General features: G+C 45.0%; 3 protein-coding genes across 8 annotated transcripts; 2 read left to right on the top strand and 1 right to left on the bottom strand.

Moving 5' to 3' along the window:
- Positions 1-6: 6 nt before the first annotated feature.
- GCHFR (GTP cyclohydrolase I feedback regulator) lies at positions 7-5,624 on the top strand. 2 transcript variants are annotated; one of them, XR_004307311.1, is made up of 4 exons: positions 7-205; positions 1,780-1,874; positions 4,733-5,063; positions 5,226-5,624. XR_004307311.1 is itself a non-coding variant. In XM_015863253.2 (3 exons), exons 1-3 carry the CDS (start codon positions 170-172, stop codon positions 4,854-4,856), a joined length of 255 nt encoding a protein of 84 aa, XP_015718739.1. In that variant the 5' UTR covers positions 7-169; the 3' UTR covers positions 4,857-5,624. The 2 variants fall into 2 exon arrangements, 1 of the variants encoding a protein (XP_015718739.1); XM_015863253.2 differs by having other exon boundaries at positions 4,733-5,624.
- DNAJC17 (DnaJ heat shock protein family (Hsp40) member C17) lies at positions 4,956-19,122 on the bottom strand. 5 transcript variants are annotated; one of them, XM_015863248.2, is made up of 12 exons: positions 18,991-19,122; positions 17,976-18,045; positions 17,126-17,184; positions 15,345-15,432; positions 14,934-15,016; positions 14,441-14,546; positions 13,814-13,863; positions 13,233-13,310; positions 12,482-12,562; positions 11,593-11,721; positions 5,942-6,071; positions 4,956-5,049 (listed from the first exon to the last, which is right to left on the bottom strand). In XM_015863248.2, exons 1-11 carry the CDS (start codon positions 19,066-19,068, stop codon positions 5,949-5,951), a joined length of 945 nt encoding a protein of 314 aa, XP_015718734.1. In that variant the 5' UTR covers positions 19,069-19,122; the 3' UTR covers positions 4,956-5,049; positions 5,942-5,948. The 5 variants fall into 5 exon arrangements, 4 of the variants coding, with proteins under 4 accessions (XP_015718734.1, XP_015718735.1, XP_015718733.1 ...); XR_001555312.1 differs by lacking the exon at positions 4,956-5,049 and adding an exon at positions 10,252-10,362 and having other exon boundaries at positions 5,959-6,071; XM_015863249.2 differs by lacking the exon at positions 4,956-5,049 and having other exon boundaries at positions 5,159-6,071; positions 14,450-14,546.
- Positions 6,068-9,346, top strand: C5H15orf62 (chromosome 5 C15orf62 homolog). Its single transcript, XM_015863251.2, has 2 exons — positions 6,068-7,521; positions 7,958-9,346. Exon 2 carries the CDS (start codon positions 8,082-8,084, stop codon positions 8,610-8,612), a length of 531 nt encoding a protein of 176 aa, XP_015718737.1. The 5' UTR covers positions 6,068-7,521; positions 7,958-8,081; the 3' UTR covers positions 8,613-9,346.
- Positions 19,123-19,916: the final 794 nt, after the last annotated feature.

Genomic DNA, 19,916 nt, shown 5'->3' on the forward strand with positions numbered 1-19,916 from the left:
GCCATAGAGCCTTGCACAAAGCTCAGCACCTCCCTCACCCCCCCGCTCCGGTCCCTCGGGGAGGGAGCAACGCGGCCACCTCCCCCCTCGGGCGGAGCGGGGGAAGGACGGGAGGGGACTCAGCCTCCCCTGGGCACTACCCGGGGGCTGCGGTGTTAGCGGTGGGATCATGCCGTACCTCCTCATCAGCACACAGATCCGCATGGTGAGTCCCAGGCTGTGGGGCTTTGGGTCCTAGTTAAGGCTGGGGGATTGCATAGAGCAAAGGGCGACGCGAGCAGAGGGATGGGAAGGGGGGTCCCCATGGGGTGCGATGCTCCAGAGGTGCGTTGTGCAAATAGCGCTGTGCACAAGCCCTCCTCCCCTTCGTACCGTCCCTTCTGTGCTGTGGGCTGCCTCTAGTGCTGCGCTGTTCTCTTTGCAAACACCCAATAGCATCACTTGGGAAACTTGTTGCAGGAGCCCGTGAAAGTCAGAGGAAGTAATTTCCAGCCGTGTGATCTCATTGCAGGTTTTCCCTTTTCCCATGGAAAACACAGCCCCAGAGAAAAGGCAGGGTGTTATTGGCAGTGGGATCGTTGCATTGTACCCAAAGCCACATTGGTATAGAAAGCCATAAAGGAAACGCTGCTTCCTGGTGATTGCAGCATCCACAGCCCTCAGAGCAGCTCTTGCAGCCAGATGCACATCTGTAAGAGCAGAAGGGTGTCCAGGTGTGTTTTCCCCTTTTCCCAAGGGGAGCTATAGGTATATATAGGTATAAATGCCATGCTTTTGCAATAGGAAGGGTGTAATGAGGAAAACCGCAAAACAAGTTGGCAGGAATTTAATGAGAGATGCAAAGATGCCTCATTACAGGTACAGCTCAGTCCCAGAGAGCAGGGAACTGAGGAGGACATGCTGGGATGCTGTGGCATGAAATCACAGTGCAGTATGCAGTGGTTGGGATGGAGGGGTTCTTAGAGATCATGGAACCATAGAATGGTTGGGTTGGAAGGGTTCTTAGAGTCATGGAACCATAGAAGGGTTGGGTTGGAAGGGTTCTTATAGATTATGGAACCATAGAATACTCGCCTTGGAATGGATCTTAAAGATCATAGAATAGTTGGGTTGGGAGGGTCCTTAAAGTCTATGGAACCACAACACGGTTGGGTTGGAAGGGACCTCAAAAGCCCCAACCACATCAGGGTGCCCCATCCAGCTTGGCCTTAGAGACACATCCCTGGAGGTGCCTCCGTTTGTGGTGGCATTTGGCATCGTACAAGTTGATTGAATGATTATGGACTGAGTTACAGTGCACGAGGTAGATGTTTTAAGGTGCTTCAGGGAAATGCATGCAGCAGAATGGACTGAAATACTTCTCCCTGCAGCCTTTGGGAACTCTGCACTTTAGCAGAGCAAAGCAAACATTTACAGCCTGAACTCTGGCATCAAGCTACAGCTGGAAACAGCTCATGCTGGCACATAGCAGGAGGTGATGGGCTTTCATTTTTCCTTGCTAGTGGAGCCCTTCCCATAGCTGTCCTCTGCCAGGACAAGCCCTAAGTGGCCCTATCATTTCATGGCCAAGCATTGAAGTGTTGCTGGTTTAGTACAGCAAGGCCATGAGTGCCACCTCACAGCTGCCCTCCAGACTGAATGACCACTGTGTGCTCAGCCAGCAGGTGGCCCTCCAGACCAAAGCCCTCATCTGAGACACACAGGTGGCTTTGTCCTGGGATGTATCCAGGTAGTTGCATTGCCACGCATTGCTCAACCCAGTCTGCTCCTTTTCTGCAGGAAGTCGGTCCCACCATGGTGGGAGATGAGCACTCGGATCCCAACCTGATGCAGTTCCTGGGGGCCACAAAGAGGAACATGCTTGGGAACCACTTGTAAGTGCAATGTTTCTCTCCCCCGTTCCCTTTCTCCCCAAAGCTTCACTCTCTGGCACACCTACTTCTAATCCCAGGACTGTTTTGGTACCACTTCCAGCCCCAAGCTGCTCAGAAGCAAATGGTGCCCATTCACAAAGCCTGCTTCTATCCAGGTTTAGTGCCAGCCCACATTAGGTGCCCTCCCACAGCCTGTCCCAACCCATCCCAGCTCAAGCTTTCTCCCTGTTATTGAGCATCCCTCCCTCTTGGGGTGCTGAGCCACTGGGCTTTGAGCTGCTTTTGCCCCCGTCCCATTAGACTGTGTGTTCCCAACACATCCAAAGCTTCTTTGCGTTCCTGTGTCACTCTGCCTACGCTGAGTTTAACACCAAGGGTGAAGCTTGGAAACGCTGCCATCCTGTTCTTTGTATCTTGGCACACATCCCATCCCATCCTCCCCCCCAGTTCAGTATCTTGACTTGTTTTTTTCTCTAGGATTCAAATAACAAAACAACAAAGAAACCAGCAAAACTCCACCAAAGCAAAAGAAAACACCTCAATGCAAGTTAAGTTAAAGCAGAGGGGAGCAGTATGATTTCTGCTCATGCTTGCCCACTCACGCTGTGGTGCAGAGGAGGAGTGGGAGGAAAACCAGGCATTTCCTTGGTCCCAGCATGTTCAGACTTCCATCAGTAGAGCTGAAAAGACCCATGTCCTCAGCACCGGGCAGACAGGCATCAAGGCCCAACTCCTCCATTGCATCACAAAACTTAGGAGTTTAAAAAAAGAGCAGAAAAATAATGGAAAAATAATGAAACTTGGGCCACCTGCTTTGGCAGGAACTTGGCCTCTTCTGTTTGCTCCCTTCCATCAGCAGAGGCTCAGGTGGGTTTGCAGAGTTGAGCCATCTCTGCGCTGCTATTCCCAACTCTGTGGGTGGCAAAGAAATTGGCAGCAGTGCCAGCTTCGTGCTGCCGCCTTTGGAGCTGAGCCTGGGAGTTATGCAATGGGAGAAGAGACCTGAGGAGAGAACCAGGAGAGGCTTTGAGGATGAAGTGCTGCTGGCTCTGAAATAAGGCGAATCTCTAGGATTTGGGTGAAACAAGAAGGGAAGGAAGGCAGAATGCCTCCATGCTGCCTGCCCGAGCAGCCAGAGAGGAGTTCATAACATTATAGAATCATTAAGGTTGGAAAAGACCTCTGAGATGATCAAGTCCAATCCCATGGTTGAGCAGGGTTTTCTATCCCACTGCCACACGATGACACAAATCCACCCTTTCCACAGTGAGATCCAAAGCCTTAAACATGATTTAAGGAGCTCAGAGGGAGCCTGAAAGAAAGAGTCTAAGCAGTATGGATCTGTTGTAGCACTATAATATACATAAAGCACTTAATTGCCTCTAATAAAGGGGAACGTGGATCCTGTTAAGCAACTACTGCAAATGGCACATCATTAAGCACCATCAGTTGTCAGCACGCATCCTCCATCCCTTACCTAATGAGCAGGGGCAGAACCTTTGGGCATTTAGGTCGCAAAGCCAATCCTTGGCTACTGCAAAATGGGACTTTGAGTAGATGAAGGACAACGTCCCCTGCACCTCTTGTCATAATAAAGGCTATCAATCCATGCTGCTACTTTTAAATCAGACTAGAAGTCACCGTGTTAGGATGCTCTTGCTGTAGCTCAGCCCCATTCCCACACACAGCATGTGCTCCCTCACCTACCATTGGTATACCTGGGAGCCAAAGGCTGGTGTACTTAAAATGAGCGCATGCTCATTCTCTCCTCTCCTTTCTGGCCTGACCTCTGTCCTCTGCTGGTTTCTAGATGAAAGACTTTACAAACATCCCCATCACACTGCTTCCATGTGGAGAGGGTGGCACACTTGATAGGCATCGTGCAAGGTGTTTTGTTTAGCTCAACGTGGAGCTGAATTTAAGGCCCTAGGCCACTCAGCTTGCCTTGTGCTTTCAGCTCAGCCACTCCAATTGAGGTTCCTACAAATAACAAGCCCTGCCTCAGCTCCTTTCTCTGCATAATGGCAATAATATTTACCTACTCCAACATGTGAATCTGAAAGGTATGTGGCAAGCCACTTAGAGAAAACATTAAGTTCAGAGGCACTATAATAATAGATACTATCTGTATATTGCATCTATAATTCTTGCATAGTCTTGTCTTGAGAAACTGGAAAAATACTTTCCCATCTGGGTGATATTTCATGCTTTAAAAATGCTCATCACTATATACGTTCTGCAATCTTAGCAACTTTGGAAATGCTTTTTGGGTCTTTCTTTATTACTATTAGCAGAAAAGCTGGGATAGTCTTTGTTAGGATGCCCAACTGAGATCATCAACGATCCCGCAGCCCATCATTATCAGCTTATCAGGCACAGTGAGTCACCTAAGAGCTACACAATTATGAAGCTTATCCCATCTGCTTGAATAAATACTGCAGCCCAAACAACTGTATTAAAGGAACAGAAAGGCTGCCAAATCCAGCACTGAAGGGTAGACTTGCCATTTCAGTTCTGCCACTTCCCAACCTAATTCAACACATTTTATGTCTGTGTTGTGCTGCCTTTCTGCTCCATCCATCCATGATCACCATCTATTTTCTTTATGGTAAGAGCAATGCAGAACAATGATATTTCACTCCTTTAAAATACCCAAGTCCTTTTAAAAAGCTTCCAGAAAGGTCCAGCTGTGTCAATTGAGGCCTGGTCTTCCAGTCTGTTTAACCAAGGTGTTGCATCACACAGGCATTATGACCACTGCGGTGTTTTGTACCAGTTAATTAGCGAGGAAAACACAGTTCCACAAGGAAATTCTCATCTCCTTTTTCACTTCAGCTCTCCTTTTTCCCCGCTTGCAGCTGGGAGTACTACGTGAATGATGCACCACGGATAGTCCTGAACAAGCTGGAGAGCTGTGGTTACCGGGTGGTGAGCATGACGGGTGTGGGCCAGACGCTGGTGTGGTGCCTCCACAAGGAATAGAGAAGAAGACTTCTGCATTCCACCTCAGCCAGGCTCTGCTGGGGATCATCTCACACCAGACCGACATCAAACATTTCCCCTTGAGTAATTCTTTTCTGTCCCAGACTCCAGGCACTCAGGCGTCAGGGGAGGAGCAGTGCAGAGGCAAGGCTTCACCTAATGGAAACTCAGCATCCCTGCCATTTCCAAAGACCTGGGGGGAGGAAGGTATGCCCAGTCCAGATTATATCATGCGCATAAAACAGATGGCTCTAACTCCACATTTGTCTGAATGGCAGTCTGGCAAATACCATCTTTCTGCATTTTAATAATCTATTTAGCATGCATTGGAAGGAGCTCAAATCATAGCCTTGCCTGTCTGTTCCTCAGGGCTGTCTCAGAGGGTATGTGCTGAACTGTGAGCTCAGAACAAGCCTCCTCCCAGATCCTGGAGGGCAAGGATGGGAGGTCAAGAATGGACAGTGCACTATCTCATCCCTAAAGAGAAAGTAGGAACTGATTAATCTACACAGTGCTCTCTGAGAATCTCTTCATGCAGCAGCAAGTCCAGTTTCCCTCCCAAACGGAGCCATCGTTAGCAGCATCAGGCTTTCAGTCTCAAGCTCCATTCAAACATAACACATCAGTTCCCAAAGTGGCCCTTGATCAGTGCAAACAGGTCTTGTCAACATATCAATTACAGGCTATGTAAAGTTAATAGTAGCAGTTGCAATGCTGCAATCAATCCTGATGTAAGGGTAACACCAATAAAGCATCTCACTAAAGAGACTGATGTCTTTGGGTTATTCTGATCAGTTGGTGCCGAAGACTTCTCGGTCCATATCTCTTAAGCAAACTTACAGGAATTACAACACTTACAAATATTTGGTGTTTGTTCTTATAGCACCTCTCAAATCCTGAATGCTGGTGGGACAGCTACACTGAGCACACAGGCTAAAATGGAAACTTATACAGCCATCTTTTCCTGTTCTCTGCAAAGTGCTGCAGGCACCAACAACTGTTTTTACTTTAAAAAGGAGTTTTATTGCCTTAATTTAAGAAACAGCTTTAGAAATGAACAACGATGGGGTGGGGAGAATCCATACTTTCATTCTAGGTGTGAGACTCTTCCTCATCTTCCTGCTTGAGCTGAGCAATCAACTTCTGCCTCTCTGCTGCTTGGCGCATCCGCATCATCACCAAGCTCTCGTAATCCCGCTCGGAGACCACAGATGCCTAAGAGCAGAAAACAAACGCAACATATCAAGGAGAGCCCACATTGCAAAGTCACTGACTCCCCGCAGTTCTCTTCTCCTTAAGTCACACTCTGAACACGTACATTTGAGTCAGCTATGGAAGGAGCTGCACAGAAGAAAACCAAAGTACGTTCCCAAACCTGGCACAAGAGTTTCAGCTCCCAAAAGCTCTTGGAGCCCTTCTGCAGCGTGTGGTAGTAACTGTCACATCAGCTACATGGTGATTGCAGACTACCTAATAAATGTAGGCAGCAAATGACAGCTGCTATCTCAGAGCAAAATGGTAGTTTTGCCATTCTCCTTTCAAAAGTCATTGAGCATTAGTAGGTGGCCCGACTTATTTCAGCTGTATTTAAAGTGCCACAGTGCTTGGAAACATCCATCTCATTTGCTTGACGGTTTAGGCAGAAATAAAAGAGTCTTGACAAAAGGTGACAAAAAACAAACAAAAATCTAACATTCATTAAAATTAGCGGTGATTTAAGGATAGATTAAATAGAAACTATAAGGGATGAAAAGGTAGAAGACCAGAAAAGGATAGTAGACCAGGAAAACAGAGCAAGGAAATTGGTTACTCCAGCTGCAGAGCACATAGCTGTGAGGACAGAATAGAAGCCCACAATAGATGAGTAACTTTGAGTGGGGAATTCAAGAGACTAATAGGCTAATTGGTATCTTTGGAACTGCATGAATGAAACAACCTTTCAGCACAGATTTTCATAGTGTCTGAGAAAGCAACAGATTTTATCAGCCTTCAGTGGCAGAACAAGGTTTCTTCAAAGCTCCTGTCCACTAACCACAGATACTTACTGTCATCTGCCCTGCTGAATGAAATAGGGCTGTGTGAGACTCATGCAAATGAGTCACCCATGCAAACCTGAATCACTACCTCACGCTCTGGATTTAAATTTAAAACAGACAAGAGATTATTTCCAGCCTCATTTGGAAGTCTCGCTGATACAACAAGCCATTAGAAGCAGCAGGAGGGAAGAAACAGCCTGATTCAAGATGGGCTCCACGTTGACGTCCATGTTGACGGTTCTCAAGCAATCTGGGTGCCTGTCTCAGCTGGAGCTTGCTTTCTCCTCAGGCAGAGTGTGGGCTGATGCTTTGCCACTTTACACACCTACTTCCTGCAATCCTGGCAATTACCAATAGTGTAAAACCCAGTTTCTGACGTGGCTGACTCAGCAAGGGCTTGGCTCAAAACAAATACATACGAACAAGGAACTGCAGCCTGGGAAGCAGTGACAAGAAGCACATGAAGAGAAGGCGGCGTTGTGGATTTTTATTGCTCTAGGTCCAATTTGGCTCAATTGCTCCTGGACTTTCTTCTTCCAGCATCTCAGAACGTGGTGGTCACCGTTCTCTCAGTACTTCAGCAGTTTCTCTTCTCTGCCAGTTGGACTCGGGTGCAGCTCCAACACACCGTAAGACTATTTTGCATTCTATTTTCCTAATGCTCATCTTTAACATTTTTGTTTTGTAGTTTTTGTTTGTTTGCTTGTTTAAATTTCCCTTTCTTTGGTTTCCTTCAGCATTACTGAGTCACCGACTCCCTTCCTAACCACCCACTGAGATTTTTATACTGTGCCCTTCACCATGAAGGTGGCTGGTTACCATGGTACCAAAGTGCCCTTCTGTTCTAGATGCTAGATTAAATCTGTTCTCATGGTGACTGTGTGCCTTTGCTATTCTTCATCAGCTTGCTTCTGCAGCACAGATTTATCAAGCTCAGACATCACCGTACCTTCTCCACTGAAGGAGATTCCCTAATTTATCAGGCAGGTCAACTGCTCCTTAATACAGAGATGTAGTGTGAAGTTTGCATTTCCTGCAATACCAGCCTCTCTGTTTTCCTTCCAGCTACAGGTACAGGGGAGGAAGAGGTTGTTCCTGTTGTGCGACTTGCTGCTGAGCCTGGGACTGAAGTTCGACACCTGACTGTGAAGAGTCAGCAGTTTTCTTCTTTTCTTTGCTTTTTATCAGCATGGATACTTGGCGGAGAGGATCCATTAAATCCACAACGTTCTTCAGACGTTTCTCACTCAGGAGACACAAAAAGCTGGGCAACCAGGTCATTATCTTGAACAAGAACAGCCACACGCTGGACAATGATGGACAGTGCCAGAAGAGGGAATGCTTGAGGGATCTGAAGGACAAGTCTGATTACCTGTCATGTCAGAGTGAGCAAAACCTGGCCAAGGCACAAGCACCTCCTAAGCCTCCCCGGCTGTACCTGGACAGCTCTAGCTGCCCTAACATCATTGATCACACAGATTCCCACTCCGATGTCTCCTTTTCTGGTACTTCTCATCAATACAACAAAGCCACTCAAACGCAGTTCCACAAGGACCAGGCTACAGACTGCGTGACTTCAGAGACTGGTTCCCAGAACAGCACCACTCTTTCTGATCTGTCTGATCCTTTCCTGTCCTTCAAAGTGGATTTGGGGCTATCGCTTCTCGAGGATGTTCTGCAGACCCTCAGGAAACAGAATCCAAGAGATTATGCCATTTGAAGGTATTTATCACTTAATGTATCACATTTACCCACTGCCGATGCCGTTTTCTCTAGTCCTGATGGGAAGAAGGATACTGTAGGACCCCTGTTGTGCGTGGTCTGTTTTATTGTTGTTGCCTTACCCATCACAGACTGTTCTTGTCCTCGCCGAGAAGTCCTTCAGAGCAGAGCTGACAGGCTCCGCGCCTAGATGAGAGCACTGTCTGCTGGAACTTTGTGGGCAAGTTTCCATTCTCCACACTGGGAATTTCTCACCCTTGACTGTGTATTTCCTCCACATAGAAGACTGGTATTCTTTGACTAAAGACTTTTTTGGGGGATGTGGCTGTGACATGGCAGAGTTTGGACAGAAAGGGGTATGGCATACACAATTTGTGGATAAGCAGGCAGCCTATAATGAGACAGTGTTATTATCTCAAAACCATAGCTATGACAAGGGTCAAGAGACAGAAACTGATGTTTCTTCTCTCAACATATTGGTATGTGGAAAAATCGAAGCTGTTCCTCTCCCTTTGTTTCTTTTCATGTGAGCTTCCCCCCTCCCCCATAATTCAAATGCAGTTGGTACTTGCAGCCTGGAAACAGGTAACCATCTATATAAGCTCATAATACAGGAACAGCAGTTTATTTAGCCTACTAGCAGAAGAAATTTCTCTAGATACTGCTGCTTGAAGCATGCACTGACCTATCAGCTGTATAGACATGGAAGAATAAATGTATCTGTGACTAGAAGTGCCTTGTTGCCTCATTTCTTTGGTAGCAAGCCAAAACAACAAAGGCCACGTAGCAGGAGCATAGGTCTACTAACTGTGGTGACCAAGATCAATCCTTTCTCTGGCACCTGAGGTATTTATTGGGTTGGGAAAAGACTAGAGCTGCTGGTACCCTACCATCCCCTGAGAAGGAGAGTTCTTCATTCTGTGATGTGGACAGTGGGAAAATGCTCTTCTATGCTGAGTAACACTTGGGCACTAACCTGCTAAAAAGACACTGCAGAGCCTACTGGGTCATCACAATGTTTTATCTTTTTCTCATAGCTAGATAAGAGACTAAGGATCTTCTTAAATCAAACAAAAATCCCATGAACAAAGACAACTCTGAGCTATGGAAGCAGGCTACAGCAAGGTGCACAGAGATTCCAGAGAAGGCACAGAACTCAACCTACAAACTGATGTGAACCTGGTGAAGTCAGATAACATGAACCATACCTGCTGAAGCGCTGAAGCTTAGAAAAGATTGTGAAAGGATATCAGACAGAAGGCTTTTCTCAGCACTTTACTGTGGCTGAATGGATGGCCAAAAATGAATGGGGAGCACATATAGGGTGGCACCACTAAGTACAGTGATGACTTTACCCACGAGCGAGCACTTTATGCTGTTGCAGTGGCAAAAAATATTCCTCATAGCACTATATAGTCTTCATGTGCTTTGAGCCAATCAGAGCTACAGCAATCAAATGGTTGTTGCTCTCAAGTATCCGAAAGTAACAGCGGTCAAACCACAGCTTTTGTAGCTTTATAATTTGTAAAGCTTAGCCCTCCTGTCCTCTAGGAAGGACATCACTCATCCTTTGCCGTGGGATGAAACAAGTCAGCAAAAACTGTAGGTACATAATTTGCAGCATACTGTCTACTCACAGCATGATGTTTCAGCAGTCAGCCTTGCTTTCTCCTAGGAACTGCTTCTGTCCTGGTCTAGACTCTCTGTGGGTCTCCATTATTTGTGGGTTTTGGTGCACAGCTGTCAACCCCATACACGGAACACAGACAGGGGATGGGTAGTGAGTATGTTGCCATGAGAACAGTGCAGCTCTTCAGCTGTCTCCTGAAGCACAGCAAGGAAGGAGCTGCGTTAGCAAAGAGTGGGAGCAAACAGAAGGTGGAATCAGACAAAAATAGGAGCCGCCAAGAGACAGCAAAGAGGAAGTGAGGGCAGCTTAAAATCAGAATGAGCCTGAAAGAAAGAATGTAGCTCCTGATGGATGGAAAGCCAGACTGCGTATGAAAGGGATAAGGCTGGCAGTAGACTGGAGCAACATCAAATGATACCCAAAAGACCCCACTTGGAGGACTGGGACTGAGGAGCTGAGAACAAAGACTGTTATGACAGCTAGAAACAATAAGGCCAAGAGAGGGGATTATCAAGGTGTACATTTCGGAAACATCCAAGTAGAAGCACAGCAGGACTTTGGGAAGGCCTAATGAAGCAAACAGTAAAACAAACCAGAGCAGCATGGGTATCTTAGTCTGGACAGCAAGACAGCAATGTAATTAAAGAGATCGCTGCTGCTTACACTTAAAAGCAGTCAAAAGAACACAAGCATTGCAAGTGCAGCTCTTGGAAAAGGTTGCAAATCACTGGACATAACCCATCATTCTGAGAGCTAGCAATGGACTGATGAGGGTATGCTGGACCAGAGTAGCCAACTCCACACAGCATGAACTCCATTTGCTGCTTTAGTCTGTCCTCCCTTGCTGCTGCTCCACTATCTAATCCTTCACAGCAGGCAGACACTGCAGTTTCCAATTAACAAGCTTTGGTCATGGAAACAAGCCAAGATCAATTCAGTCAAACAATAAGTCTTTAACAGTTGAAGACACACACGTAAGAATACACTACCAACCTCTGAACTAGTGACTCTCCACTCCACCTCTTAGGTGTGAATGAGCTCTCCAGAGCCAGATCAGAACACAGGCAGAGCATGAGACATATTTACACTTTGCTTTAAAACACAGAGTTTAACACGCTCCAAAAGAAGTGGATACAGTTTCCAACCCAAAGGGGCAACAGGAGTGGCAGGTAACTGATGGCCAACAATTTGACACAGCATTGCACATTAGAGGAGACATTTTGTGTTTTAACCAGCTTCTTTTCTTGCTCCACTAGGAATCGATGCATCCCACCATAAACACAAAGCACTCCCTAAATTTAGGTTGCTACAGAAACATCTAAGTAACAGCTGCTTATATTCTTCTTACCTGTGAAGTCCTATGCTGACCACCGCTGTCAGAAAGGACATGGCTGGGATTGTTTCGGGGCTGGCCTTCCAGCCAAGAAATTTTTAGAGGATTATCTGTCAGGCCAACTTCATTCTTCAAAGCCATTTCCTACCAATGAAAATATTCCATCGTCACCATCTGAATTTTGGGTCACACTCCCTCACAGCTCACTCACAACCCTACCAATTTTTCTATCTAAGCCTGTTATCGAGATCAATGAAGATTTCACAGATGCCCTACATGAGAAGCACCCTTCATGGTTCATTTCTGCATCAAAGATGGGTAAAACAGAGCAAAGGCAGTTGTGGGTTGTTTCTTTGTTTGTTTTTTTTCCTCAGTTATTTGGATAGATTAAGTGAAAGAACAGGTGACAAAAACCAAGAAAACTCTTGTAAATTTAAGTGGATGGAACTACTAACATTACAGGTTTATTTAATTACAGTAGTTACTGTACAGATTATTTCTATTTCCACAGTAACATGAATTATTAGAGCTCATCATGAGTTAAGACATTTTAATTTCTTTTAAACTGCAAATGCTTGATATAATCTCTAAGATTCATTAAGCCCATCACCCCCCATGAGAGCTGGTTGAATAGTTTGGTGCCTGCCCTTTAAAGCAGTGTCTCTTCCCTCAGAAGCCTACAAGCACAGCCTACTTGTTTATGTGCATGATCTGCTCTGAGTTTATGCCTCAAGCTTTGCCACTCCCTTCATCCATCTGTACCTTTAGACTCTCATTACCCTTCTCCACTGCCTTAATAACAAGGCAGCATTTCTAGGCTGTCAGACAGCTAAATCTTCCCTTCTGAAACACCCCTTCTTGCCCACTCTCCACTGTTCACATCTGTGGTCTCCCCCAGACTTACAGCAGCTTTAACAGTAGCAAATTCCACCACTGCACTCCCAGCCTTCCTACTGGAGATCAATAGATTCATCACATCACCGTACTGTTTGGAGAGAGAAAGAGAAGTTAATTACAAACCCAGAAGAAAAGTCAAGTTCACCTATGGCGTGACTGCAAGGAAAACGTGTCTTCATAGACATGAGACTTGAGCTGTCACCCTTTCTGTCTTTCAGGATGCTCCCATTGATCTCAATCTGTCATAATTTGTCCCTCCAGGAAACAGTGCTGGGGCTGCACGTAGCTACAAACTTTGCTTCCAACAGACCCCCAAGGCAAGAGGGCTGTTCAGCTCAGTTACAGGAGATATTCACCTGAATGAAGACCATATGCTGGGATTAATCAGATCAAAGGCTTGTCTGTTCCTGCCTTTGAACTCCCCACAGAAGTTAACATACAGTGCTTTAAGTAAAGGTAAAAAGTGCACTATAACCACACAGCCAGTCTAACCTTTATAAAGGACATGAGTCACTCTGGAGAAGAGCCTGTGGTTGCTCTGTTTCACTGGGAATCCCTACTAGGAAGAAGGCAAACGTGCACCTAGGAACAGCTCACAACAAATGGATTGTGCTGATATCTCTGAAAATGGCATGAATGAGAGGGCTCAACAAGAGAAGGAAATCAGCTTCCCTGGTTTATAAGGAGCTTCCAAGGATGTTCTGCCCCCTCCTATAACACTGAAAACAAGGGAACATCAAGTAACAGCAAAGCAGCACCTTCTGCAGAATCCGCAGCAGAACTTCTTTTGAGTATCCCCCTCCTGTCTCATCTTCTTTCCTGCATTTCCATTTTAGCTGGAAAATAAAATGTGAGAAGTTAATTTAGTCCATTTGAACACGCTGCCACACTGAACACAGCTCGCACCACCTGCACAGTAATCAAGTTTGCTATTTACAGCTACAGTCCCAGAATGGCCCAGACAATAACTTCAACATCAGAGTGTGCACAGAGAAGAAATTATTTGGGGAACAGTGAGGAGTTAAAACTGCACCTGAAGGTTTATTAATGGCTGTATCAGGGTAATAAGCAGATGTTTCTCAGTGCCTAAAGAACAGATGACTCAATTTCAGTCTCAAATGTTTACATGAGAAAGTAAAAGAAGATAAAAATAAGGGAGGAAGGGTATTTTAAAGGCAGGGATGGAAGGTGTTGGCTTGCATAATATGCACTAAATAGAGGTGCTTCATCACCACTGTACAAAAGGCCATGCCAGCTCAGCAGGAGTCCTTTCCATTTTCCAAAACTACAAATATTCTACCTGTGTTTCGCCAAATCCATCTTCATAGAGATGACTTACTTTGAGTTTGGGAGTTATTTGGCCTTCTGCTCCATTTCCTACTTGGTTGCCTAAGTAGTGCAGAGAAAAAAATAGTTATAAGATGATGTAAGAAAGTTAATAAGTGGGTAAAAATTCATCAGCTAAAAAGCATTAGCACTAAATTTGACTTGAGAATGTATTCTGCAAGTGTATGTCTCAATTTTTATTGCACTGATTATTTCAGCACCCAAAAAACCTTATATGACAGTATCAGTAAAAGCTGCAGTGTAAAGTGAGTACTGGATGAGTGAGTAAAGTGAGTACTTTAACTGGAGTTAGAGGGAGATAACACACCGAGTGGTTTAATTATGATGGATAAGTAAGACTTCACGTTTCCCTTCAGCACAGCTGAGGTGCTCAACATCAGGCCAGCTACATTCAAAGCTTTAGAATCCTTATCAAAGAGGAGCAACAATATGTTAAACAGCAATCTGCCAGATGCAAGAAAAGGCCTCACAGGAATGCTAGTCTTAAAGGTCTAAGTAGGGTCCTATATGTGGCAGGATGACCAAGTCAGAGGGCTTCATCTGTATGTAAGCCCTGCTCCATCTATAAAGAAGTTGGAGACCCAGGGGTACCTAGTTTGGCCAAGCACCACAGTCTCACCTATCTCACCTTGGATGCGCTGCTGTCTTTCAAGCTGGATCTGCTCTCGAATGAGTCTCTGCTGCTCTTCAAGCTGACGAGAGCCTTCTTCACGCAACCGTATTATCTAGGAGCAAAGGTAAGGCAGCATGGGAACAGTTCCATGCTTGACTCATGCCAGTTGAAAACTACCAAGGACAGCTTTTAACTTAGCCCCATCTTCTGACATAAACCTTCCATTAGCCCTATGTGCCAGCTCCAGTGCTCATTTAATACTTAGATCCCTCCTGTTCCTAATGACATCGTCCCTATCAGCCAGCATACACCCAATTAGTTACTTTCTGCTATGCCAAAAAGCATTCGCCAGACTGTCACACATGCCCCTCTTTACAGAGCCCATTAATGCAAAAGGCTGAGGGACTGCTACACAGAATTACCACAACTCATGTGTTTTGCATAGACTTTCAGCAGTTATTCTCAAATGCAGTATACAAATCTAAGAATGGATCATTACTTCTTGTTCTAAGGTCCTCGTTATCCGGATCTCCTCCTCTTCACTATCACGGGTCTGGGCTTCTCGTTCCCTGGCTTCAAGATCTGCAGAGAAAGAAACAAAATTAAAAAAAAACAAAGAGTTTTCACTGCTGTCCAGAGGTGGTTGTAATGATCCAACACTTGGCTACACCTCTAACAAACTCAAAGTAGAGACATAATAGCTTTTCTGTCTCTCCTCTGCTCAAACAGAGCAATATATCAGCAGTCCTAATGGGCATCTAAAGCCCCAGTTCCTTGCTAGAACAGAATCATCCTATAACAGATGAACAGCAACGTAACAGTTCATGGTGAATTCCAGCACCAAAGAAATGTAAGTGCCCAGCTAATGAAGGTTCCGAGCCCAAAGAAAATGAAGTTTTGATTTCCTTACCAAGCTTTACTTTCTTTCGCTTCTCATCAAGCTTTTGTGTCCTTTCTGCCGCTTGCTTTTTGGCTTTTCTCACTTTGTCATATGCCGCCTGTCAAAAAACCAACAGAACAGTGTAACCATGCAAAGCAAAAGGGACAAAATGTAAAGCTGTGAGTAGAAGGGAGGTCAGCTACTGAGAAACTGTAAGAAGGGGTGAAACATTTCCTGCTTCTTGCTAACACTTTTAAAACGTTTTCAGGGTATTTGTGTTAACTCCAACATGAGAAGGACCTCCAGATTGAGCCTGGAAGAGTGAAGAAATCTAGGAGTAACTGTGAACTGTAGGAAAAAACCTCACCCATTTTTAGAGGTGAGAATATATGTTTTATTTTCCTCTGAACAGGTCAAAAGTAACTTTAGGGGCACCAGAAACAAGTCAAGTTTGATTTACAACAAACTTTTATGATGAGAAAGGTTTATGTAAAAGACCTGCTGATAAGACAGATGGTTGACTCACATATAAGAGCAAAGAACACCAGTATTCCTCAGTTCACAGAATCACAAAATCACAGAATTGTAGGGGTTGGAAGGGACCTCTAGAGATCATCGAGTCCAACCCCCCTGCCAAAGCAGGCTCCCTACACCACGTCACACAGGTAGGTGTCCAGGCGGGTCTTAAATATCTCCAGAGAAGGAGACTCCACCACCTCCCTGGGCAGCCTGTTCCAGTGCTCCGTCACCCTCACTGTAAAGAAGTTCTTCCGCACATTCGTGCGGAACTTCCTATGCTGTACTTTCATCCCATTACCCCTAGTCCTATCCCCACGCACTACTGAAAAGAGACCAGACTCACCACTAAGGCTCCCACACCTCAGGTATTTATAAACCTGGATCAAGTCCCCTCTCAGCCTTCTTTTTTCAAGGCTAAACAGACCCAGTTCCCTAAGTCTCTCCTCATAGGGGAGATGCATAGGGGAGTTGCAACAGCACATCAACATTCATTTAGTGACTTCAGAATTGGGGTAAACCAGCAACTTCACTGACATCTGCTCAAACTATTATCATTATCCTTCATATCATTATCCTTTTCAATCTCTGCCAACATCTGAAGAGTCATTTCATGCTTTTAAATCTTATCTGGCATTCTAATGTGCCTTCTCTCCTGAGTTCATCTGGATGATGTAGAAGATGCTCATGCTGACTCACTTTCATGCTGTTTTTGTTCCTGCCTTTCACGTGGATTACTTTCAGACCTTGCAATACACTCAACCACTTCCTTACAGGAAGAACAGAGTCCAAGCTACATCTGGCAGCCTGCAAAGCTTGAGCAGCAGAAGGACAGACATCACAACTATGATTCAGCTTTGCTGTGCCCCACTGATGGAAGGGCTCTGAGCCTTAGTGATCCCATGTCTAGATACTATTTGCTTGCCTCATCTTGATTTCAAGGGAACCAGAATTGCACTGCTGCCACAGAAACTGAATGCATCCTGAATCAATCACTGGTGGTTATTTCATTCTTTAAATGAGATAGGTCCCAGATGAGTATGTTATTAAAGACAGTATCTCATAGTCACTGCAAACAGAGCTACTCCCAGCACAGATCAGAAAAAAACATTTATCAAAGCTCTTATCTGGCACCTGCTATTTCATCTCATGGAGGGCTACAGGGAATAACAGACAAGATGTGCATTCACAGGGGCTCAAGTGGAGATCAGGGCAGACAGGATGCGAGTTCCTACCGCTTCTCCAGCATGCAGCAACACACAGTCCCAATATAACCAAGGGATAGGCGTCCTTACCCTTGCTGCTGCATCTGTCAGAACAGCTAAGGCCTGAGACAGCTGGTGGAAAACTTCCGCTGGGAATTAGAAGAAAAAAGGGTAAGATGCAGAAAATCACTCTAGCGGCCTGGAGATCAACCAGAAAACACAATCCTTTCTGAAAGAGACCTGCAGAACATCAGAAAGAAGAATAATCCTTCCAAAGCATTTTGCAAGCCAACTTATAAACATAATCCGCACAGATGAAAGAACATTTGTTACATAAACTTCAGTGTAGATCAAGAAACAAGAACAACAGATGTTTTATTTTAAGAGAAACCTCACAAACATGATCTCAATAGAACCCATCTACAGGCTTGGAATTCCTCTACCTGCAGTTAGACTGAGTGTTAGGAACAACATCCTTCCAGTTACCACCACTGTTAATTGCTACCTATAGCTACAAAACTTAAATGCAGCAAGTGTAAAAAGAACAGACCTTGCTGACTTTGTATATACTCAGTTCTACAGTGTTAAGGCTAACAGGCAATAATGGGTAATGCTGATACAAAATACTGATTTATAAGTTTGTTATTGAAGTTTCAACTGAGAGAGGTATCAATTAGAATACTGAACTACCAGGAAACATTTAGAACAGTTACAGTTATGTGATTCAGGTATCATGAGGGGGATTTTTGCATGCATTTAGCTTTAAAAAAACAAGCTAGTTAATAGTAATGCAAGTAACTCCGAGTCTTACATACACAAATCTAAGCATTATCTTAATTGCATAAAAAGACAGACCTGAAGTTATAACAGAGACACTTCCAGGAGTCTGTAAGTGTGAAAACAACCAAGAGTGGCTTGTAGCCATACAGGATCATCTCACCTGCTCGGGGATTATCTGGGTTCTTATCTGGGTGACAAGTCAGGGCCTTCTGGCGGTATGCTTTCTTAACCTACAAGAAGAAGAGATCTGTCAGCTGGTACCACCTAGGTCACAAACAAATAACACTATAGGAACAAGAAAGTTACAATTTAGTGGATGTTTCTGTTTCTTTGTTTTTGCTGCCCTTTGTTTTGTTTAATTTAAACCACATCTCTCATGAACTGAAGGCTTGGTTGAACCAACTTTCACTTACATCACTGCATACTCCCCATGCCTGATAGCAAAGTCCACTTCTAGAGTGTTACTTCATCAAGTTAGAATACCTTTCACTAGTCTACTGTAATAGCAGGAGACCTCTGAAAAGCTATTTTCAACCTCAGTGAAGCAACCTGTCCTTTGTAACCACGCTGTACTACAGAGCTGATATAGTTCACTGCGCAACAACCTTGGTGAGGTGAAGAGATTATGACAAAGGACTGTTTAATCACTTCTGTCCTTCATAGAAAAAACTTACAACGTTATGGGTTAAGTCAATAGTAAAACTTTTATACTGTGTGTTTCCTTCCTCAGCACAACATCTGCATGAATGTAAGTCCAGCTGCCAAACCGAACTTTAACATGTGATGGCATAGGAGGTGGCTCAGCTCCACCTTGTGGATAAAACACCCACTTTGTCATTTCTTTATCCATTTCCCCATCCCAGCATCATCTCAGCAGCAAAGCCCATTGCTTCATGGAGCCCTGTGATCTGTATTGATACATCAAGGCAACACATTTGCTGGCTACACACTGCCTTTGGCTTCCACGATTTACCTGTTGCACTTGTATCGCTCTTAATTACACAGAAAAAGCCTAATGGGGGAAACAACGATGCTAATTTAACCACGTTTGGGTGCTAGTTGTACTCAGAGCCTTCTTCCCCTCCACCAGGTTCCGCCCTTCCCAAACCAAGATCCATCCCCACAGCGTTGAGGTGAAGAAATAGAAGGGTAACGTGAGGCAACACAGCTCTGACCTCCTTCTCCGACGCCTTCTCGCCGACCCCCAGCAGCCCGTACAGATCCAACTCCATCAAGTCCTTATCGACCGCCATTTTCTCGCCGCGCCGCCTGCTGGGCCCGCGTTGCCTGCTGGGAAATGGAGTCCGTCCTCACCGCCTCCCCCTGCTGGAGGATGATAGAAGTGGGGCGGATTGACTACATGTCCCAGAATGCTCCGCGGCAACATGGCGGTGCGTCCGCTCCCAATTGGTTTATGAGACATTAAAGACTTGACATTCATTCTGGAAAAGCGTTCTAGTTTCTCTCTGCCGATGCCAGTCACCTCAAAACATGACATTTGTCAATAAGGCAGCTGGAAGGACGAAGCTGTTCCACAATGTTCCACAAATGGCTGAATTCCTGAATCTTTTACATGAGTACGTAAAGGACGTGTTGTAAAAATTACTAATTGAAGGGTGTGTTTCATAGTATTCCCCCTCCCCTTCTCTTTTTGGCTATATAAAGCTGGAGGGAATCATAATGAATACCAGTGTCCGGCTATACCACATCTGCCTGTTTTTTCTCATTAAGAAAAAGAGTAGAAGGGTTATTGATGTCTGGAGAATGCAAAATAAAAGATGCTGCTATCTGACAGGCTACAGCCCGTCTGCCTGCAAAAGCTGTTAATTCATACAGTGCTTGCATGATGAAATATTAGCAACTTTTGGTTTTAGTATGTAGTTATAGATAATGCCACGTGTAGAACGAAGCCAGCTGAAGAACTGGCTTCTCACTTTGGGTACTGTAAGGGAAACTGTGGATCACAGCCTGAACCTCTGATTAAGCAGCTGAGTCTGAGCTACGAGTCAGCTGCAGGAGCACAGGTGAAGGTAATCCACCTCCCCTAGATCCCATTTAAGGGCTGACCACCACTAAGGCAGCATCTCTTTCTGGAGATTGT

Source organism: Coturnix japonica, chromosome 5, assembly GCF_001577835.2.
Source record: "Coturnix japonica isolate 7356 chromosome 5, Coturnix japonica 2.1, whole genome shotgun sequence".
NCBI classification, from domain to species: domain Eukaryota; kingdom Metazoa; phylum Chordata; class Aves; order Galliformes; family Phasianidae; genus Coturnix; species Coturnix japonica.